Here is a 24,321-nt window from a genome sequence, read left to right as displayed (position 1 = left end):
GCAAGCAAGTAATAGTGTCTGTGCTTTTGATAGCTGGAAGTACTGATGGAGAGGTAGAATCCTTACAAATATTCTAATATTTCTTTATTTCCACCAGTTTTAATAGAACCCTAACCCCCCTCTCCTTTCAAAAAAATATTTGAACCAGCTCCAGTATTTTGCATCAGCTTCACAAGTCCACTTGAATAAATAAATGGGTGAGGGTTCTTGGGTTCAAACTGTCTGGATCAAATAAAAGTCAAAAGTAAATATAAGGAACACTGCATTTTTATTTGGGGTTGTGTAAGTGCACCACCCACTGTTCACAACCTCTTCAGAACAGTCTGTGTGACTCATTCAAGCTGTCCCTAGCTGTTGTGATCCTCATGTAGACGGACCTTAACTAAGAAAATTTGGTGTATATTGTCAGCAAACATACTGCTTATTATCTGCACAAAATAATTTAAGATGTTATGACTTCGGGCAGTGGCAGCTTCTTTTTTAAAGGCAAAAATTAACAAGACTAAAATGCAAACAGTCACAATTGCACTTGTAACCATCATTTTAACTCTTATCAGGAATGTCACTGGATGTCCTCATGGATGTGAATGCTCAGACTGGACAACCTCTTCTGTTTTTTGTACTGATTTAGCCGTCATGCCTACATTTCCTGACAATACAAACACACTGTAAGTACTCTGTTTAATAAAAATGTAAAAGATTTGGTTTTAAGATTGCTTGGTTACTTTAAATTTGTGTGTGTAGGGGTAATATCTATAAATGTTACTTCCAGTTATTATTCTATATCTGTTTTTTTATTTGGGAATTAATGTTGATTAATAAAGGCTTTATGTTTAGAGAGGAAAATAAGAATCTGATTTTGCTTTACATTAACACTAAGCTATTAAATTTTTCTTCTGTTATTCTAATTGCTTTTAAAGTAAAACCACAAAACTGATTGAGCACAAAATTGATTAAACATCTCTATTTAATATTTCAAAAACATCTGTAAGTGATGTTGAATTAAAAAGGATGAATAAGAAATGAATACGATGAAATTTATTTTTGCATTCCTATTCATGTACCACCCCAAATCAGAAGAAGTTGGGACAGGATGGAAAATGCAAATAAAATATAAATGCAGTGTTCCTTACATTTACTTTGACTTTTATTTGATTGCAGACAGGATGGACCTGAGATATTTCATGTTTTGTCTGCTTAGCTTAATTTCATTTGTTTATATACCTCCATTCCTGTATTTAAGCCGTGCAACACATTCCAAAAAAAGTTGGGATGGGGTCAACTTAAGGCTAGTAAAGAGGTTAAAAAAAACTAAATAATGATGTGATTCCAAACAGGTGATTGTAATCATGGTTTGGTATAAAAGCAGCATCTAGGAAAGGCTGAGTCTTTAATGAGCAAAGATGATCAGAGGATCTCCAGTTTGTCAACGAATGTGTGAGAAAATTATTAAGTAGTTTAAAAACAATGTACCTCAAAGAAAGATTGAAAGGGATTTGCATATTTCTCCCTCTACAGTGCATACTATCATTAAAAGATTCAAGGAATCGGAAGGAATTTCAGTGCATAAAGGCCAAGGGCGTAAGCTTAAGCTGAACACCCGTGATCTTTGATCCCTCAGATGGCACTGCATCAAGAACCGCCACTCAACAATAGCTGATATAACCACATGGGTGAGGGATTACTTTGGCAAATTTTTGTCAAGCACTACAATACAGAGTTACATGCACAAATGCCACTTACAACTTTACTGTGCAAAAAAGAAGCCTTATGTTAACCATGTCCAGAAGCGGCGTTGACTTCTCTGGGCTCGGAGTCATCTAGGATGGACCTTTACACAGTGGAAATGTATTGTGGTCAGATGAATCAGCATTCCAGGCCTTTTTTGGAAAACGTCTTTAAAGTGTGGTGAAAAGGAATGGCAACATTACAAAGTGGTAAATGCTTTACTGTCCCAACTTTTTTTTTTAAATGTGTTGCAGGCCTGAAATGCAGGAATGGATGTTTATTAATAAATGAAATGAAGTTGAGCAGATAAAACATGAAATATTTCAGGTTCATCCTGTCTGCAATCAAATAAAAGTCAAAGTAAATGTAAGAAACTCTGTGTTATTTTATTATTTGCATTTTCCATGCTGTCCCAACTTCTTCTGATTTGGGGTTGTACAATTGGAAATCCATTTTGGTGTGGGCTGCAATATGGTGGAAATTTTGGGTCCATTTGTTGTTTTGCATAGCTGCCAACAATTTTAAAGGATAAGATACGTCTTAAAAATTCTTTAGGACTTGTATAAGATGATTTAAACTAGAAGTTAAGCAAGGGGTTTTACAGGCAAAAAGTTGCCTCTACTTCTTATTATACTTTTTAAAAGAATATATTGTAACCCTCTTGCAAATACCCCCCTTTCTCGTATATTAATGTGAACCTTTAAGTATGGCCTTGGATCCAAAGCATGAGTACAAAACCCTCTAGAGGCAAAACCAACTTTGTTCCGGCTAATGCTTGATTGCATCTTCTAATCCTCACTTGCTTTTGTTTGTTTAGCAGGTCAGGAACATTTCTCTGTTGCCTGCTTATTTAGCTAAACTTACATGAACTCCCTTCTCTGAGAATCTACCACCCGTCACATAAAAGTACTATTAACAAGTGTGCCATGTCAGACAGTTGCATAGCTCTATACTACAGGAAGCACAAACTTTCCAGCTAGTACAACCCCAAGTGAGAAAAACAAGTTGAGACACTATGGAAAATGCAAAAATGCAGTGTTTCTTACATTTACTTGTATTGTACACCGATCAGCCATACCATTAAAACCACCTTTTTGTTTCTACACACTTTGTCCATTTTATCAGTTACAATTACTGACTGTAGTCCATCTGTTTCTCTGCATGCTTTGTTAGCCCCCTTTCATGCTGTTCAGGACCACTACAGAGCAGGTATTATTTGGGTGTGGGTCATTCTCAGCACTGCAGTGACACTGACATGGTGGTGGTGTGTTAGTGTATGTTGTGCTGGTATGAGTGGATAAGACACAGCAGCGCTGCTGGAGTTTTCAAACACCTCACTGTCACTGCTGGACTGAGAATAGTCCACCACCCAAAAATATCCAGCCAACAGCGCCCCATAGGCAGCGTCCTGTGACCACTGATGAAGGTCTAGAAGATGACCAACTCAAACAGCAGCAATAGATGAGCGATCGTCTCTGACTTTACATATACAAGGTGGACCAACTAGGTATGAGTGTCTAATCGAGTGGACAGTGACTGGACATGGTATTTAAAAACTCCAGCAGCACTGCTGTGTCTGATCCACTCATACCAGCACAACACACACTAACACACCATCACCATGTCATTGTCACTGCAGTGCTGAGAATGATAATAATACCTAAATAATACCTGCTCTGTGGTTGTCCTGTGGGGGTCCTGACCATTGAATAACAGGGTGAAAGCAGGCTAAAAAAAGTATGTAGAGAAATGGATGGACTACAGTCAGTAATTGTAGAACTACAAAGTGCTTCTATATGGTAAGTGGAGCTGATAAAATAGACAGTGACTGTAGAAACAAGGAGGTGGTTTTAATGTTATGGCTGATCAATGTATTTCATCGCAGACAGTTTCAACCATGTATATTTAACATTTTGTCTGGTCAACTTCATTTCATTTGTTAATACACATTCAATCATGCATTCCATTCTGGTTTAGAATACACCCATAAACCTGATCTGGGTGTAATGGAATTCACACTTTTCCATTTTAGGTTAGTTTAATGTCATATCGAAACAAATCATTTTGTCACTTATTAGTTGAAAGCAGCCTTTGCGTTTGAGTTGCGTGATTAATCTAGAGTTTGGTGGTTAAACTTTGTCTTTGTGAAAACAAAACTCACTTAACCCTCCTATTACCTTCAAATTTACTAACACCTTTTATGCTTGGCCCCAGCAATTTAAATCTCCAGAAAATGATTATAATTAAAATTCTTACCCAAATTTATGTCACATACTTTTTGTTTGTTCATTGACTACCTAAATAGCCTTTTAAAAAATAAACAACACCCCCACCCACCCCCTTATACATCCAGAATACCTGTTGCGCGACTATGGAGAAATATGCAGATCACCATCAAATCTCATTGATTGACCTAAAATTGAAAGTAGAGATCTTTTTGGTGTTTTAATGGATTTATATGGAATGAAAAACTATTTCTGTTATATGGAATAGTAACCTGTTTGGGGTCAATTTGACACAGACAATTTCAAAAATTTAGAAGGATTTTATTTGTAAAACAGATCATCATTATGGGCATGTATCGTCTAAAAGGACAGAGCCCACAAAATGCAACTAGACATTCATCCACAGTCACGTTGGGGCCTGGATTGTAAAGAAAGGGTAATCGCTGAACCCACTTGTCCCATACATCCCATATTGCTGCAAGTTTGTCACGCTCTCGTCGGCCCTGCCTTGTTTCTCCGTCATCAAAGCGTATGACAAGGGAGAAAACATGGAATGTGTTTAGAGACATGGTGGCTGGAAATATTGCCCTTCCAGTGTCAGCAGCCCAAAGGCTTGCTGTTGCTTCACCTGTTGACTTGTGCACTCCCGCCAAAATAAGCAACCCAATGTAGGCTTGCAAGTGGGTCACATCCAAGTCTTTCCAACTGTCCCCATACACGCGCCTCTCCTCTAAATTTGTCATCTCAAGTATATCCTTTTCAATTGATGGTGTCATGAAGAGCTCAAATGCTGATTTTATGTCTTGGACGTGACTGACAGCATATCTGGTGGGGTCTGGAAGCATTTTGTTGACATTAGCAGCACTAAGTCTGCCTTGTTATTCCAGTGGGGAGACAGACCATAATAACTTTTCAGTTTTGGAAGGTAGTGTGTTTGCTGGTGGTTGAGAGACAAAAGAAGGGTCAACACTGAGGGTCTCATTCTTATCAGAGGAGGATGCCTAATAATCCGGGTCCTCCTCATCATCATCTTCTGTCTCTATTCGCAGAAACAATATTTTCCTGTCCCCACAGCATGGGAAATATGAAAAATCTTGCGAGGATGATGTTTCCCCCTCCCCCAGGTTGTGTGAACTATCAGTGGTTCTCGCACTACTACAGTTATGGTTATGTTAGATTAGGGCCTTAAAGTTTTTTGAAGATTATAAAATTGCATGTCATAGTGACCTCAATATCTTCCTAAACAACCAAAACAAATGTGTGTAAAATGTTGATATTTTTTATATGTTTTATACAGCTAAAACAGCCTGGGGTCAGATTGACCCCAAAGAACACCGATGCGTACAACATGTGTACAGGACATTGAAAACATAACATCATGTTAATTTTATGTTTACCCAGTTGTCCCAATTCAATTAGGAAAAGTCATCAAATATGAAGCAAAAAAAATGATGTCAATCATTTATTTAAAGACGTTAAACATTGAATGGGGTCAAATTGACCCCAAAGGTAATAGGAGGGTTAATAACAAATTATTTAATGAACCAAGAATCAGTTTCATGGTGCTTGAGTTGCTTGTCTATTACACAAATGACAGGTGTAAAATCGTCAGGCTGTTTTAACTAACTATGACTCCTAAATAATGGAAGAAGTTATAGCCATATTACTCATCTTACTTGGCTAAGGTGCTGGCACAATTGACAGAAGAATGTGTGCCCATGTGTGCTCCTAGAACGCATGCACACCTGCACACCATGGTGGAGGAGTGTTTGTTTTTGGTGACGGGCCAATGCCCCCTCAGTATTATTGGTCTCCTGTTAAGGAGCCACAGCTGAACCTTGTTGAGGGCTAATTCTCTGTGTATTTAAGCAGTTGGAGCAATTTTGAATTGACTTGTCATGTCGCTTTGCTTTGCCTTTCTTTGCCTGAAACAAAACAGGTCCTTTTCATGATGTCTCGGCTGAGGGGTGCTGCTCGTGAATGGGCTAGGCAGCTTTGGTCTGACAGGGGAGCTGAGCTGAAGTCGATTAAGGATTTTGAGGGCCTCTGGGAAAAACCACATAGTTTTGGTGTAGGGAAGTTGGCCCAACCTCCCGTGCCCACTGGAGTAGCAAAGCGAAAGTAGCAAAGTGCCCGCTGCAGCATATGCCCGGCATCCAGTGCCTGCTGGGAATGTTTGTGTTCCCCCAGTGCACACTGTTGAGGTGGTCCGGGTGCCAGTGCCCGCTACGAATGCTCTGCGTCATCCCATGCCCACGTTAGGAGTTGTTCGGCCTCTAGTGCCCACTAAAAATGCTCTTGACTGTCCCACGTCCACTTTAGGAACCAGTCAGGATCCTCTGTCCTGTCCAGTACCTCTTTACAACCCCATAGGCTCCAGGGGTCCTCAGGCCTGCCCGCCTGCTCCTGTCTTGTCCATCTTTCCGTCTATTGAAGTTTGTTCCAAGCCACTGCCAGCTCAGCCTGTTTCCTTATGTCCGTCGGTTCAAGTTCTGCCATGCCAGGTCTGGCCCGGCCAATGAATTTGTCAAGCCAAGCGAATTCTGTCAGTCAGTCTGTCATGTCTTGTCCGTGTCCGACTGTTCAAGTCTGTCATGTCTGTTCATCAAGTTCCATGAGTTATAGGAGCACAGGAGCACACATGAGCTGGATATGTGACAATTATTCACTTCTTAGGAGGCTGGTAAGTTAACGAACCTGATGACTTCACAAATGTTTGGGAAGCATTTGGTAGTCTGTAGTCATGAAAAAAAACTGAATGAATGAGCAAAGTAATAAAACTTGAGGAATACACAATCTGAAACCAAACCAAAGCCAAAAGCCACACCTCAAACTGTGGGACTTCAGAATAGAAAAGACTGATGACCACATTGCTGGAGCAGAAACACTGCCAGGAAACATGTAAAAAACAGGGATAGCCTTAGAAAAAAAGAAAGCTAAGCACACATGGGTGTAACTCTTCCAACTGCTCGGTTTGGGCAGTAGTAGCTCAGTGGTTATGGTAATATGAGGGATGCCGGTTCAAGCCCTACCACCATCGAGTTGGCACTGGAGGTCTGTTGTGTGAATTCAAAATAACCCTTAAAGACTGACACAGACAACCGGAGTAATAGTAAAAGCAAATAATCAATGTATTACTCAGCTGAGGACCCATCTCATAATTCAAACACACACATGCCTTTACAGGAGAGAAGGGTGGATACCGTCCGCTCTATCGCTTTATTTATACTCCTGCTTTACTGCTTTTTCAGGCTAACTCTGCTCAGCGACCCAGTTCAAGGCCGACTTTCCACACTAAACTTGTTTATCGTTAAATGTTCTACAACAATGGTCAGTTTGTTAAGACTATGTCTGTGTGTATGTGTGGGTGTGTGTGAAGGACAGTATCAGTCTTCGGAATTCTGAAACCTTCAAAAAGTCACTTCCATCCCTGTTAATTGTACTAAGAAAGCAGAAACTTATGAGTTTAATGTAAATAACTAATAAAATATAACATATAACATTCCAGTCACAAGGTCCCTTAACCCTCAGTTGCTTGAATAATAGATAAAGGGATCTGCTAAATGCTGTGAATGTAAATTTACACCAATGAGTTACAACACAAACACTACACACTGAACCAGACAGGGGAACCTAGCAAATCAGAACCAGGAATGCATGTGGCTGCTAGAACACTGGAATGCTACTGTTTATCAACTATGCCTTTAGAAAGTAAAGAAAACCAGCAAAAATGCCAATAGGATAAGTTAGGCATGTCAGACAAACAAAGGACTAACAAACAGAGAGTCAGAAATTCAGATGAGTAAACCCTGAGCTCAGTCTCAGGTACATTTGTTAAAGCATTTCCCCAGGTGTAATGAGTAACATTTGATTAGTTGCAGAGAATGCTTTAAAGTGCAGCTAAAAAAACACTGCACCTTCTGTCAGTCTGCGCCTCCACCCCCTGTCTGCCAGCATGGGTGACAGGTGGTCAAATTACTCTTATTAACAGGTATATTTGACATTAACAGTGACTATATTTATATTTTCAGCAAAAACAGGGTCAAAATCTTAAAAGAAAATCGTCCAGAAGTTAGTCCCTTTAACACAGACTGCAGAGGGTCCCTTAAAAGTTTTGTTGTAGTGTTACTGTGGTTGCTATTGGCAATAGTAGAATAGCCTAGGTGAATTGTTTAAAATTTAAGTACAGATAATTAAGGTCAAAAACATACATACATTACATACATTAATTATTAATTGTAATAATTATAATATTAATAATGATAATTATAATTTTTATTCAAAAGGAAACAAAAAGAAAAATGTCTTTTAAGAAAGAATCCAAATTCCTTGTTAGCAATTATAACCACTGCTATAGCTGCTGATCTTTGTGTCCATCTAAATAGAGCTAATTTACCTACAAGTACAAGAAAGAGTGGTCTCTAGCCATGGTTGTGAAGAACATGTGAACTGTAACCTTCACGCTGAGATGAAATATTGTAGAGTTTTAGATATACTATAATCCAAAAAACAAGATCTGTCTTGAATCAGAAGCACACCTAGATGCAATTTAGAGAAGCCAGTTCACCTTATTTTTCATTTTGGGAGGCAGCAAGAAAGTGGACTATGCAAAACATGGAAAGCTTACACAAATAGTCACTTGATTTATAAAATTAACCCAGGACCAGTGTTGCACCCACTTTACCAGCTGCATTACTGTGACAGCTGTAATTTTTTTTACAAAAGCTTTTACAACGTTTCACTCCTATGAAGGGTTAAATGTCTTAAAATATCAATGAAAAAGCACTGAACTGGACAACATGCACTTATACCAAACAGCATTAGTTTCTAGACTTTTAGGTTGTGTTTTCTTTAGTATTTATTGCTAGCCAGTGGAAGGTAATTAGTTTATCATTACTACTTCAATTGCAAAACAGAATAACATACAGCAAGTTCTTTTTACAAGTAAACAGTAAAACAGTATCAATAGATTTAATGTTTCTACTAATCAACTTTATTGTTCATATATATATAGTGGAAAACAGGTCTGGACTCATAAATGACTGGGCCTTTTGTTAATGCTTCTTTTATACCCAATCAGGACAGCATCGCCTGTTTTAGATGTTTGAGATGCAGCATTTTTCTTAATTTGCTCCTGTTCCAACTTTTTGGAAATAGGCTACATTCATCAATTAAGAATTATCATTTATTATTAAAAATAAAATAACATAAAACATTAAATATCACTTCTTATTTGTGTTGTTTTCATTACATACTAAAATAAAATATACACATTATTAGTGTATTTCTAATATATGTTTTTCTCATTCATTTTTACAGACACCTCTTTGAAACCAGACTGACCTCTGTCCCAAAAAATACATTTGACAACATGGCAAACATATCATTAATGTGGGTAAAGTAAATAAATACATTATTGCATGCCCAAATGTCATTGATTTAATTTTTATATTTTTTAGTGATAAAATCGTTGAGCCTCTTGTCTTTACTTTCAGTTACCTGTCAGTTGATGTGACACTAAGAAGGTTAGAAAAGCATGCATTTCACAACCTGAAGAAAATTACACACATGTAAGTTCAAGGTGCCCTACCAATACACACAAGTGTTCTGATAATACTACAGTTTTTTAAACTCAATGCACTTCGTGGAGACATTTGTAGCCTTAAATTTGACGTTTCCCTTAAATTCAGCCTTTTTATTTAAAAAATATGAATTTAATTTCAAATTAACAATGTACAGCTGCTTTGTTCAGCACTTGGCTTGAGCGGTGTGGTGAAACATCATCAAAGTGTGTATATAAGACGAATCTGCATTTGTGTGGAATAACCGTCAAATCCACTCTGAAAGCTCCACATGTATCTGTGTTTAGCTGTATTTTTCTCCTGTTTCACTTTTAAACTTGTGTTATAGCTCGGGGTGCTGAGAAATTGTGAGAATCAGCTTTTGCAAATCTAAAACGGTCATCATAACAAAAAAAACCACATGGATTAATGTATTAAAAGAATGACACAGGAACACTAAACCTCTCTTAGTTATTACTGCTCATAAATTCCTCGCTCGTTGTTTTAGTACAATAAATCACGTTAACTGCTTCAGTTTTAAGTGCACCAGCACAAAACTTAATGTCTAAAAAAGCAAAAAAGCTCCAAAAGCTGTTTTGCCGCTTCTCATGTAAATACGCCTTTACTGAATGGAATACAGTATTCCAAGATCAAGCATCTCCATGGTTAAGAAGCATAAGGAAACAATAAAGAAGTAAAAACAAAGTGCAGGTTTTATTGTATTTTATATTAATTTTTAACTGTTTTTTATATTTGTGTTATTTTCAGTGTATAAGTGTCAAAAACAACCCCATTATTTTACATTAGCCTAAAATATATGCAGTTCTATGGAACCAAGGAACACATTAACAGGTTTCCCATACATCGTTATGGGAAAAATACCTTGAAACTTAACGCCTTTAAAACTCAACGCCTCTCCCAGAACTAATTTACGTCAAGTTTTAAGGTACCACTGTAATTCAGCATAGCCACATTGAAAAGGGTTAGGGACTAATGACCCTATAATTTTTCTTAGTATTATATGTACAGAGCAGAATCCAGGCTCTAAAGTAGCAACTAAAGAGGTAATAGGACCTAAAAGTCATCCAAAAAGTTTAGCTTTCAACTCATTGTTGGCAGAGATTATTAGCTTGCTAATCTAATTTTGCCCAGTAACTTACTAATTATAAAATAATAAACATTATCATGTTAAAAGGTGACTTGCCACCTTGTTACTGTATTTATCTCTCCTCAGTGCTTACCAGTCTGGCTGTCCCTGTCTCTGCATGATGTTGCCCCCACTGTTTTACTATAGACATAGTACTAGCCATTAGATGATGTGCAGTGCCTTTTTTCCTGTATACATTTGTGTGTGCCTATTACTGTCTTAGAGTAAAAGTTAAAATAATGTTTAGTGTTTTATCAACTCTGTTATTTCAGTAAATCACTGTGGTTTTTTGCTTGTTCTGTCGCAGAGAGATAAGAAACACCAGAAGCTTGACTGTCATTGAACCTGAGGCCTTCAAGGATCTTCCAAATTTAAAATACTTGTAAGCAAAACTATGTATTACAATTTTTGGAGTAGAGAAGGGCCTTTCCTGGACTGTTGACACAATTTAAAAGGCGTATCAGTTATTTCATATGATTTAATACACCTGTTGGCATTTGGTGTGGATAAAACACCAGAACACAACTGGGATGGGTGTTTTTTACTTTGACTATAGTGGCTGCAATGAATAATAACAATTTGAACACAACTAAAATTATAATGTTTATAGATTAATATTGTTTTTGAATAAAGGTAAATATTTATATACAGTATGTCATATTACTGATTATATAAACTGATAACATTAAAACCACCTCCTTGTTTCTACACTCATTGTCCATTTTATCAGTTCCACTTACCATATAGAAGCACTTTGTAGTTTTACAATTACTGACTGTAGTCCATCTGTTTCTCTGCATGCTTTATTAGCCCCCTTTCATGCTGTTCTTCAATGGTCAGGACCCCCACAGGACCACCACAGAGTAGGTATTATTTGGGTGGTGGATCATTCTCAGCACTGCAGTGACACTGACATGGTGGTGGTGTGTTAGCGTGTGTTGTGAGTGGATCAGACACAGCAGCGCTGATGGAGTTTTTAAACACCTCACTGTCACTGCTGGACTGAGATTAGTCCACCAAACAAAAATATATCCAGCCAACAGCGCCCAGTGGGCAGTGTCCTGTGACCACAGAAGGTCTAGCGATTGTCTCTGACTTTACATCTACAAGGTGGACCAACTAGGTAGGAGTGTTTAATACAGTGGACAGTGAGTGGACACGGTATTTAAAAACTCCAGCAGCGCTGCTGTTTCTGATCCACTCATACCAGCACAACACACACTAACACACCACCACCATGTCAGTGTCACTGCAGTGCTGAGAATGATCCACCACCCAAATAATACCTGCTCTGTAGTGGTCCTGTAGGGGCCCTGACCATTGAAGAACAGGGTGAACGCAGTCTAAAAAGGTATGTAGAGAAATAGATGGACTAAAGTCAGTAATTGTAGAATTACAAAGTGCTTCTATATGGTAAGTGGAGCTGATAAAATGGACAGTTAGTGTAGAAACAAGGAGGTGGTTTTAATGTTATGGCTGATCAGTGTATTTACGTATATTTAAAAAATCTTAACTGCAGTGACATATATTTTTATAAGTCTTTTTAGTATATGACAGTTATTATCTGTAATGTTTAAGAGTATAAAATGCACTTTGTTTTTCTTACAGAGGTTTGCTCAACACTGGTCTTACCATCTTCCCTGACCTGTCTAGCATCCACTCTGAGAATTCATTGTTCATGCTGTAAGCAAGTCATAAAATATTTGTTTCATGCTGATATTAAATATTTAACCAAAACATCTGATTAATGAACAATTTTCTTAATAATTGAAATGTAAAAACACTGATTTTGTCCTTTTTTGCCTTTAAGAGAAATTACTGACAATCTCTACATTACTGAGATTCCTGCAAATGCATTCCAAGGCATTACCAAAGATGTGCTTACTGTGTAAGTACAATTTAACATTGTTCAACATTGTTTTGATAATCAGGCTATTGTGTTAAACATATTTTACCTACAATTCCTCAACACATTAGTTTATTGCATATATAAATTGTTTAGAAATGTATACAAACAGTTTTTTATTTAAGTGCTTTACCTAAGTAAAAAAAAATTATAATTTTTTTTTTTTCCGGTGGCTCGGTGGGTAGCACTGTCGCCTCACAGCAAGAAGGTCCTGTGTTCGATTCCTAGGTGGAGTGGTCCAGGTCCTTTCTTTGTGGAGTTTGTGAAGTTCTCCCTGTGTCTGCATGGGTTTCCTCTGGGATCTCCGGTTTCCTCCTACAGTCTGAAAACATGCAGTGAGGTTAATTGGAAACACTAAATTGTCCATGACTGTGTCTAATATTAAACTTAAACTTATGTAACAGTAACTACCTGTCCTGTCATGTATGTAACCAAAAATCTGAATAAATAAATAAATAAATAATAGTACAAAATCATGTGGACACCATTCCTAATTACAATTTAGTTGTTATACACACCCAGTGTTAACAGGTGTAATATATAAAAAAATATGTAATGTGATACATATATATTTAACAGATCCATAAAGAGGGCGGCACGGTGGCTCGGTGGGTAGCACTGTCGCCTCACAGCAACAAGGTCCTGGGTTCGATCCCTAGGCAGGAGTGCGGAGTTTGCTTGTTCTCCCTGTGTCTGCGTGGGTTTCCTCTGGGAGCTCCGGTTTCCTCCCACAGTCCAAAAACATGCAGTCAGGTTAATTGGAGACACTGAATTGCCCTATAGGTGAATGTGTGTGTGTGTGTGTGTATGTGTGTCTGCCCTGCAATGGACTGGCCCCCCGTCCAGGGTCTTACTGTGTGCCTTGTGCCCATTGAAAAGCTGGGATAGGCTCCAGCACAAACCCCCCAACCCAACCCCACCCCACCCCACCCCTTGAGTTAAGAAAGTGAGTGAGTGAGATCCATAAAGACATGGAAGAGTCAAGGCTGTTATAGCTGTAAAGACGAAACCCACTCCTTATTAACACTCGGATGTTTAATATACATGCAGATGTTGCCAGTTGTTTGTATGGTGCAGCTGTTTATTTTATCCCATCATTACTGAGATCCAGGTTAGAACCTCAGAAGATGATTGGCTATGTCTAAAGTGCGAGTGACCAACACTGCACAATTTACATTTACATTTTCGGCATTTAGCAGACGCCTTTATCCAAGGGACCTACATTAGAGTTACAGTACACAGTCTGAGCAATTGAGGGTTAAGGGCCTTGATCAAGGGCCCAACAGCAGCAACCTGGCAGTGGTGGGGTTTGAACCAGCAACCTACTGGTAACTAGTCCAGTACATTAACCACTGGGCTACAGCTTGGCACAATGGATTGGTGCCCTGTCCGTGATGTATTCCTGCTTTGTACCCATCAGAAAAAAGCTGTGGTAAACAATGGAATGAAAAAATGAACATGAACACAACTGTTGAATGTCTAAACAAAATTAAACACATCATTTTTTTATTCATGTACACTTCATGTTTCTTTTTCTCCAACAGGAATTTATACAGTAATGGATTTAACAAAATCCAACATCATGCTTTCAATGGGACAAAACTAGATGCCATGTAAGGATCTTTGCTGTTACTAGATTTATCACATATGTGACATTTAGCTCCTGATTTACTATGATTCCAAATAAACAGTACTAGCACAAAGATTGTGTTGTTAATGGGTGTGATGCAACTTGATGCAACTAAAACGTGTAAGCAATTTTCTTAAAGTTTTTGCTCATGCAAATTGCTTTTGATAACCATGCTCCATAAGAGAATATTGGGCTATTCCATGTGGGCATTAATAATGTGGCATACATACTGTAGATTAAAAAAACTATTTAATTTGGAACCAAAATAATCAAAAGAAGAGGATTGATGCTTTCAAAACAGTGGATTGCAGTTGTTGAATTATACACTGATCAGCCATAACATTAAAACCACCTCCTTGTTTCTACACTCACTGTCCATTTTATCAGCTCCACTTACCATATAGAAGCACTTTGTAGATTACAATTACTGACTTTAGTCCATCTGTTTCTCTACATACCTTTTTAACCTGCTTTCACCCTGTTCTTCAATGGTCAGAACCCCCACAGGACCACCACAGAGTAGGTATTATATAGGTGGTGGATCATTCTCAGCACTGCAGTGACAATGACATGGTGGTGGTGTGTTGGTGTGTGTTGAGCTGGTGTGAGTGGATCAGACACAGCAATGCTGCTGGAGTTTTTAAATACAGTGTCCACTCACTGTCCACTCTATTAGACACTCCTACCTGGTTGGTCCACCTTGTAGATGTAAAGTCAGAGACGATCACTCATCTATTGCTGCTGTTTGAGTTGGTCATCTTCTAGACCTTCATCAGTGGTCACAGGATGCTGCCCACGGGGCGCTGTTGGCTGGATATTTTTGGTTGGTGGACTATTCTCAGTCCAGCAGTGACAGTGAGGTGTTTGAAAACTCCAGCAGAGCTGCTGTGTCTTATCCACTCATACCAGCGCAGCACACACTAACACACCACCACCATGTCAGTGTCACTGCAGTGCTGAGAATGATCCAACACCCAAATAATACCTACTCTGTGGGGGTCCTGACCATTGAAGCAGTTTAAAAAAGTATGTAGAGAAACAGATGGACTACAGTCAGTAATTGTAGAACTACAAAGTGCTCCTATATAGTAAGTGGAGCTGATAAAATGGACAGTGAGTTTAGAAACAAGGAGGTGGTTTTAGTGTTATGGCTGATCAGTGTATAATAAAATTTGAATGCAATAATCAAAATAGAAATTCATCATACCTTCTTTCAATAACCCATATTAATAATAGTAAATAGCCATTCAGGTGGCGCAGTGGTAAAATACACTAGTACACCAGAGCTGGGATTTCGGATACACCTTATCGAATCTCAGCTCTGCCATCTGACTGGGCTGGGAAGCTACATGAACAACGATTGGGATGAGCCGGACCAGGGTTCCTCATAACTGGTGCAATTACAAATTGAGTTGGGGAATAATGCTGATCAGGGTGTGGCTGATCAGGGTGTGCACAAGGCTGATCTGCATATGAACTCACCTTGTGTGGGTGAAAAGAGGCGGTTGGTACTGCTCATGTGTCGGAGGGGGTGTGTGTCAGTTGCAAAGCTCCTCAGTCAGCAGTGGAGGGTTGTATCGGTAGAGGTGAAGCGTAACGCAATCAGGGTAATTGGATACGACTAGATTAGGGGTGAAAATTGGAGGAAAATGCTTGACTAGTGATAGTGTATTTGCATTGACCATAACTCGTTTTGCATTTCAAAAACTGAACATGAAAATCAGCTTGCGCATATTTGCCTGGTATCAAGTTTGAACATTTAGCTCTATTGTGTATGTGCATATTGTTACAATTTTTGGTAAAATCTGTTTTTAAGCTTGCAGATTGTTTTGGTTTTGGCATATACAGTCAAGCAGGAAAGTCTGTACACCCCTTTCACCTTCTCCACGTTTTATTACATAACAGAATCATCCTATAATAGATTGAGTTCATTTTTTGTCACAAAATTCTACACAAAAAGCCCACAATGACAAAGTGATAGCAGGTCTTAGTTTTATTAAAAATCAAAATGTAAAATATCATATCTAAGTGTGCACACCCTTTGATATGACACCCAAAAATGAGCTGAGGTGCATTTTGTTTTCACTGATACTGCTTGAGATGTTTCTACAATTTAACTGGAGTCCACCTGTGGTAAATTCAACTGATTGGACATGATTGAGATAGCCAACACCTGCCTATATAAGGTCCCACAGTTGACAGTGCATATCAGAGCAAACTCCAAGCCATGGGGTCAAATGAATTATCTGCAGACCTGAGAAACAGGATTGTGTCAAGGCATAGATCTGGAGAAGGGTATAAAAAATTGCTGCAGCTTTACAGGTCCCAGAGAACACAGTGGCCACCATCCTTCGTAAATGGTAGAAATTTGGAACAACCAAAAATCTTCTTAGAGCTGGCCGCCAGGTCAAACTGAGTGATTGGGGAAGACGGGCCTGGGCCAGGGAGGTGAGCAGGAACCCGAGGGTCACTCTGACAGAGCTTCAGCGTATCCTTGTGGAGATGGGAGAACTTATCAGAAGATCAACCATCCAGGCAGCACTCCACAACTCACGCCTTTAGGGTAGAGTGGTCAGACGGAAGCCACTCCTCAGTAAAAGACACATGACAGCCTGCTTTGAGTTTGCCAAAAGGCACCCAGAGAAACAAGATTCTCTGGTCTGATGAAACCAAAATTGAACTTTTTGGCCTGAATACGAAGCGTCACGTCTGGAGGAAACCAGGCACCGCTCATCACCCGGCTAATGCCATCCCTACAGTGAAGCATGGCGGTGGCAGCATCACGATGTGGGAATGTTATTCAGCAGCGGGACCGGGGCGACTAGTCCTGATAGAGGGAAAGATGAATGCAGCTAAGTACATGTTTTCTAAACCCTGTTTTTACTTTGTAATTATTGGCGATTGTGTGTAGATGTTTGAAGCGAAAAATTAACTTAATCTATTATAGAATGAGTCTGTAATGTAATACAACGTGGAGAAGGTGAAAGGAGTGTGCAGACTTTCCGGGTTGACTGCAGCTTTTCAATTAAAAAAGTAACCTGAAAGCATTGTGTTTAATGTCAATTAAGTACATTTAATATTTCTACATTTTATATAGTATCATAAAAATATAGGGTTGGGACTGTAAATATGAAATTTTCTCTTTTTGTAGATATCTTCACAGAAACAAACAACTGACAGAACTGGATGATAACATGTTTGCGGAAACTATCAGTGGTCCAATGTTCCTGTGAGTATTTGATTTCTTACTCACTCACTCACTCACTCACTTTCTTAACCACTTATCCAATTAGGGTCGCAGGGTGTGGTGTGGTGGTGGTATTGTTGCTGGAGCCTATCCCAGCTTTTCAATGGGCGAAAGGTTACACAGTAACGCACATTGTCCACTTTATCGGCTTCACTTACCATATTGAAGCACTTTGTAGTTCTACAAATACTGACTGTAGTCCATCTCTTTCTCTGCATACTTTTTAACATGCTTTCACACTGTTCTTCAATGGTCAGGACCACTACAGAGTAGGTATTATTTGGGTGGTGGATCATTCTCAGCACTGCAGTGACACTGACATGGTCGTGGTGTGTTAGTGTGTGTTGTGCTGGTATGAGTGGATGAGACACAGCAGCACTGCCGGAGTATTTAAACCTCACTGCTCTGTGGTGATCCTGTGGGGGTCCTGACCATTGAAGAACAGGGTGAAAGCAGGTTAAAAAAGCATGCAGAGAAACAGATGTACTACAGTCAGTAATTGTAGAACTACAAAGTGTTTCTATATGGTAAGTGGGGTTGATAAAATGGACAGTGAGTTTAATATAAGATTTTAGCCGCTCAAAAGTTCAAGATTAATATGGTCTGAATGAACACATCCTAGGACAAATATTGTACTGAAAACATTTTGGAAACTGTAATCTGTGTCCAGCTATCATTTTTATTCTTAAGTATTTAGACTAAAACTGTATTTTTCTAGTTGGACATAAATTGCATTAATTGATTAATAAAATGGTTGATCAGTTCAGTTGTTAAATAAATGTTAAGTTGGACAGCAACAGAAGAAAATCCTGAATAGTCCCCATCTCAACCTTTTTGACTTGTATACCCTTTATTTGTATTTTTTGGCAGTGATGTCTCAGACTCAGGCATTATTTCTCTTCCATCAAGAGGGTTGCATTCACTCCGGGAACTCAGAGCTCAGAACGTGTGGGCCCTCAAAAAGCTTCCACCAGTGCAGACCTTCAGACACCTTGTAAATGCAGATCTGACCTATCCTAGTCACTGCTGCGCTTTCAAGAACCTCAAGAAAAAGAAAGGGTTTGTGAAACATGATAAAGATTGCTAAAAAGAGTTTGTGTTTTAATAGGAAATACACTATATGACTACTATATGGGATTCCAGTGGCCTGCACATAGCCCTGACCTTAACCCCACTAAACACCTGTGGGTCGAATAGAAACATCAGTTGTGAGTCAGTCGTTCTCTATAAATAACAGTGCCTTGCTTTACAAATGACAAATGGACATGAATACACACTCCACAATCTTGAGAAATACCTTATCAGAAGAGTAAAAGCTATTGTAGGTAAAAAGAAGACAGTGGGACAGTGGTAGCCTAGTGAGTAGAGTTTTGGGCTATCAATCGGAAGATTGTTGGATCAAATCCAGGCTTTGCTATGCAGCCACTGTTGGGTCCTTGAGCAAAGTTGGGACAGTATGGAAAATGCAAACAATAAAAAAACACAGAGTTTCTTACATTTACTTTGACTTTTCAGTCCTGCATTTATTGCATTTCAGGCCTACAACACATTCCAAAAAAAGTTGGGACAGTAAAGCATTTACCACTGTAATGTTGCGATTCCTTTTCACCACACTTAAAAGACGCACAGAGGAGACCAAGCGAATTAGTGTTTCAGCTTTTATTTTGTCCCATTCTTCCTGCAAACACATCTTAAGATGTGCAACAGTACTGGGTCGTCCGCACATTCTCTATTGGGGACAGGTCAGGACTGCAGGCAGACCAGTCCAGTACCCATGCCCTCTTCTTCCACAGCCATGTCTTAACGTAATGTGTGCAGCATGTGGTTTTGCATTGTCTTGTTGAAAAAAGCTGGGCGTTCCTGGAAAAGATGACGTCTTGAAGGCAGCATATGTTGCTCTAAAATCTCAATGTACTTTTCTGCATTAATGCTGCCATCATAGAAGTGTAAATGACCTTTGCCAAGGGCACTGACACAACCCCATACCATGACAGACCCTGGCTTTTGGACTTGTTGCTGATAACAGTCTGGATGGTCCTTTTTTTGTCTTTGGTCCAGAGCACACGGTGTCCATTTTTTCAAAAAAAAGTCCTGGAATGCTGATTCATCTGACCACAATACACATTTCCACTGTGTAATGGTTCATCCTAGATGCCTCTGAGCCCAGAGAAGTCAACGCCGCTTCTGGACAAGGTTAACATAAGGCTTCTTTTTTGCACAGTAAAGTTTTAAGTGGCATTTGTGCATGTAACTCTGTATTGTAGTGCTTGACGAAGGTTTGATAAAGTAATCCCTCACCCATGTGGATTGAAGGTCCTTGGCCTTTACGCACTGAAATTCCTCCCAATTCCTTGAATGGATTAATGATATTATGCCCTGTAGAGGGAGATAAATCCCTTCTTTGAGGTACATTATTTTTAAACATTTTAATAATTTTCTCACACATTTGTTGATAAACTGGAGATCCTCTGATCATCTTTGCTCATTAAGGACTCAGCCTTTCCTTGATGCTGCTTTTGTACCAAACCATGATTACAATCACCTGTTGACATCACCTGTTTGGAATCACATCATTATTTAGTTTTTTCACCTCATTACTGGCCCTAAATTGCCCCCGTCCCAACTTTTTTGGAATGTGTTGCCGGCCTGAAATGCAGGAATGGAGGTATATTTACAAATGAAATGGCCAGTGATAGCTCAGTGGTTAAAATACTGGACTAGTAAACAGAAGGTTGCCGGTTCAAGCCCCGCCACCACCAAGTTGCCACTGTTGGGTCCCTGAGCAAGGCCCTTAACCCTCAATTGCTCATCGTGTTCTGCTCATTGTGTAAGTCGCTTTGGATAAAAGCGTCTGCTAAATGCTGAAAATGTAAATGTAAATGAAATGAATTTGAGCAGACAAAACATGAAATATCTTGGGTTCAAACTGTCTGCAATCAAATAACAGTCAAAGTAGATGTAAGGTACACTGCATTTTTATTTTATTTGCATTTTCCATACTGTCCCAACTTTCCCAGCTCATAGATGGTGTCAACATACATATGGCCATATAGTGCACATACTGTTTTCACTATTTACATGGGGTAAAAAATTTTAGTAAATCATTAATTTAACTTCCTTGGAGAAATCAGTCATTTGCTTAAGAAACATAATTCATATTGAATTATTAAAATGTTTGCCAATACATGTTTCATTTTTCTGTCAATAACAGGTACCTGGATTACATAATTTGCAACTTAACTGCCATATATGACCAAAGCCATAAGAGATCAGTAGGAATCCCTAAAAGATCTGCTGCTCAGAGTGATATGGACAAAGACATTGATTCAAGTGACCCCACATTCAGGGGGCATTACCAAGCCTATTTTGAAGAACACCTGACCTCCTGGGGAGACATGATTCAAGACTTCGACAGTTACTATGACTATGTTGTGTGTGAGGACGGACAGTCTGTGACATGTTCCCCAGCCCCTGATGACTTCAACCCCTGTGAAGATATCATGGGTTTTAGTTTCTTGAGAGTGTCTGTTTGGTTTGTCAGTACACTGGCTGTACTGGGGAACTCATTGGTGCTGTTTATACTCCTCACCAGTCGCTACAAATTCTCTGTCTCCCGGTTTCTCATGTGCCATCTGGCTTTTGCTGACTTGTGCATGGGCATCTACCTGCTTTTCATCGCCTCGGTGGACATTTACACACAATCTGAGTACTATAACCATGCCATAAACTGGCAGACAGGACCAGGGTGCACCCTTGCTGGCTTCTTTTCCATTTTTGCAAGCGAGCTGTCTGTTTACACACTGACCACAATCACTCTGGAGCGTTGGTATGCCATCAGTTTTGCTATGCGACTAGATCGGAAGATACGTTTGTCCCACGCCGTTGTCGTCATGCTCGGGGGTTGGCTTTTTTGCCTCATGTTGGCCCTCATGCCTGTGTTAGGTGTGAGCAGTTACCAAAAGGTGAGCATATGCCTGCCCATGGACACCCAGAACCTGGTTGCCCAGGTCTACATCCTATTTGTGCTTGTCTTTAACATAGTGGCCTTTGTGATCATTTGTGCTAGTTACATTAAAATATACTGCGCAGTGCACAAACCCAACTACTCTTCATCCAGAAAAGACACAAACATAGCTAAACGCATGGCTGTCCTTATTTTTACAGACTTTCTCTGCATGGCACCCATTTCCTTCTACGCTGTGTCAGCTGCAATAGATCACCCACTAATAACCGTATCCAATTCCAAAATCCTGCTGGTGCTGTTCTACCCGCTGAACTCCTGTGCCAATCCTTTTCTCTATGCCATCTTTACCAAGACTTTTCGGGGCGATGTATTCATCCTGCTTAGCAAAGTTGGCCTGTGTGAGCAGCAAGCCCAAATCTTCAGAGGCCAAACCATCTCATCCAAAGTAAACAGTGGAGGCAGACGTGGGAAAGAACAGAGATCCCATGAAGAGACCGCTCTTAACATAATCGAGTGTTCAGACCATAACCACATCACCTATCCAAAATGAGCAGCAACAGAAAGCCAGCAAGAGATAGATGATGAGAACTTATTGGGAATACATTTTTGGGCTTTGAAGTGGGAATGTTTCTGTGCAATCAGCATTCAGTAATATCATGCTGGGATAACATACAGCATACACTGATCATCCATAACATTAAAACCACCTCCTTGTTTCTACACTCACTGTTCATTTAATCAGCTCCACTTACCATATAGAAGCACTTTGGACCACCACAGAGCAGGTATTATTTAGGTGGTGGATCATTCTCAGCACTGCAGTGACACTGACATAGTGGTGGTGTGTTAGTGTGTGTTGTGCTGGTATGAGTGGATCAGACACAGCAGCGCTGCTGGAGTTTTTAAATACCGTCTCCAATCTATTAGACACTCCTACCTAGCTGGTCCACCTTGTAGATGTAAAGACCGAGACGATCGCTCATCTACTGCTGCTGTTTGAGTTGTTCATCTTTGAGATCTTTATCAGTGGTCACAGGACGCTGCCCATATGCACTGTTGGCTGGATATATTTTTGGTTGGTGGACTATTCTCAGTCCAGCAGTGACAGTGAGGTGTTTAAAAACTCCATCAGCGCTGCTGTGTCTTATCCACTCATACCAGCACAACACACACTAACACACCACCACCATGTCAGTGTCACTGCAGTGCTGAGAATCATCCACCACCTAAATAATACCTACTCTGTGGTGGTCCTGGGAGAGTCCTGACCATTGTAGAACAGCATGAAAGGGGGCTAACAAAGCATGCAGAGAAACAGATGGACTACAGCCAGTACTTGTAGAACTACAAAGTGCTTCTATATGGTAAGTGAAGCCGATTTTTAATGTTATGGATGATCTGTGTATACAGCAAGGGGGAACATAGCAATGATTAAGAAATATTTAACTTTTCATACAAATTAATATCTGCTTATATGATTTATAATAAAATATTATATTAAGTATCTGTATTGATTGTATTGATTTGAGTGGCTTGATGGGTAGCACTAGCGTCTCATAGCAAGAAGGTCCTGGGTTTGATTCCTAGGTGGAGCACTCAGAGTCCTTTCTGTGTGAAGTTTGCATGTCCTCCCTGTCTTCACTTGGGTTTCCTCAGGGAGCTCCGCCTTTATTAACCACCAAACAACAAGGGCAAATTTTATTCAAACAATGGGCAGAGTCATTTATTGTGCTATGGATTCTACAAAGTGTTAGAAACCTTCCCTGTATGATTTTGGCCTACTTAAACATATTTGTAACCCTTGTTTTTGTGCTTTTTTGTATGTATTGAAACTAGGCCACTTTAAAGCCCAAAGTTTTTGTGATCCTATCAGAACCCCACTTATCATCTCATGGGCAATTTTTCAAGTGGCTGCAGCTTTAAGTTTGATAAAACAAGTGGGTACTAGAAGCTGCTCAGGTGGCGCAGCGGTAAAAACACATGCTGGAACACCAGAGCTGGGATCTCGACTACATCGTATCGAGTCTCAGCTCTGCCTGCCGGCTGGGCTGAGCAGCCACATAAACAAGGATTGGCATGTTGTTCAGATAGGGGTGGGATATTAAACTGAATAAAGACTCTCTCAAAACTAATGCAATTACGACCTCTGCTGGCTGATTGATGGCGCCTGCACAGAGACGGGAAAAAGAGTGCTGTCAGGGTGTGTCTCTCCGTACACAAGTGCTGATCCGCATTACACTCGTCAAAGTGTAGGTGGCCAGATGCATACGGCTGCTGCCCACGTGTCGGCGTGGGTTTGCTTAGTTCTCCTCGATCAGAGCAGGGTTCGGCATTGGTGGAGAGGAAGCATGATGCGATTGGGCAATTGGACACGCTAAAAGGGGGAAAAAGGGGATAAAATGCATAAACAAAATAAAAAAATGGGTACTAGAAGCAGCATTACATAAAAAGATTTATTAGATTTATTAGAAGCAATTTTCACATTATTACTTATTGTGACGTTGGCGAGATGTAAGGATGCATCATTGCTTTTTTAATTGTAGGAGGAATTGCTGAAAAACAGACCTGATCTGTCATGGGCAGATCCCCCCCCCCCCACTATGCTTGAACAATCACAAATGACGGGATGGTCACTGAACACAACACACTAAACAAAAATGGTAGCTTACAAATTTCACATGAACAAAGACACAAACTGTGCTGTGAGGTCAGCATTTGGAATACAACTATGTACATGTAAGCAAAACACAATTTTAACCACAAAACCCACTTTTTAACACCTACAAATGATTTGGCTGTGGCTGCACGCCATCGTGGGCTCCCCTGGCCGATGACGCACACAGGGGGACACTCCCCCCACCTTACTGACCAGTCAAACATGTCAATACTGAAGAAACGAAACAAAACCCAGGT

General features: G+C 39.7%; 1 protein-coding gene across 1 annotated transcript; it reads left to right on the top strand.

The window, feature by feature from the left end:
* The first annotated feature begins 507 nt into the window (after positions 1 to 507).
* Positions 508 to 21,958, top strand: tshr (thyroid stimulating hormone receptor). The gene is made up of 10 exons (XM_063002467.1): positions 508 to 668; positions 9,273 to 9,344; positions 9,449 to 9,523; positions 10,969 to 11,043; positions 12,270 to 12,344; positions 12,472 to 12,549; positions 14,112 to 14,180; positions 17,349 to 17,426; positions 18,315 to 18,503; positions 20,656 to 21,958. The coding sequence occupies exons 1-10, from the start codon at positions 508 to 510 to the stop codon at positions 21,956 to 21,958; spliced, it is 2,175 nt and encodes a 724-aa protein (XP_062858537.1).
* The last annotated feature ends 2,363 nt before the right edge of the window (positions 21,959 to 24,321 follow it).

This window comes from Trichomycterus rosablanca, chromosome 9 (assembly GCF_030014385.1).
Source record: "Trichomycterus rosablanca isolate fTriRos1 chromosome 9, fTriRos1.hap1, whole genome shotgun sequence".
In the NCBI taxonomy this organism is placed as follows: domain Eukaryota; kingdom Metazoa; phylum Chordata; class Actinopteri; order Siluriformes; family Trichomycteridae; genus Trichomycterus; species Trichomycterus rosablanca.
Note: the sequence above shows the minus strand (reverse complement) of the source record. Positions and strands in the feature narration are given on the sequence as shown.

Bases quoted from the DNA above. Each gene is read 5' to 3' on its own strand.
- tshr (XM_063002467.1), top strand. From the start codon at position 508: ATGCAAACAGTCACAATTGCACTTGTAACCATCATTTTAACTCTTATC. The intron at 669-9,272 runs GTAAGTACTCTG...TCATTTTTACAG, and splicing joins CCTGACAATACAAACACACT to ACACCTCTTTGAAACCAGAC. The intron at 9,345-9,448 runs GTGGGTAAAGTA...CTTTACTTTCAG, and splicing joins ATGGCAAACATATCATTAAT to TTACCTGTCAGTTGATGTGA.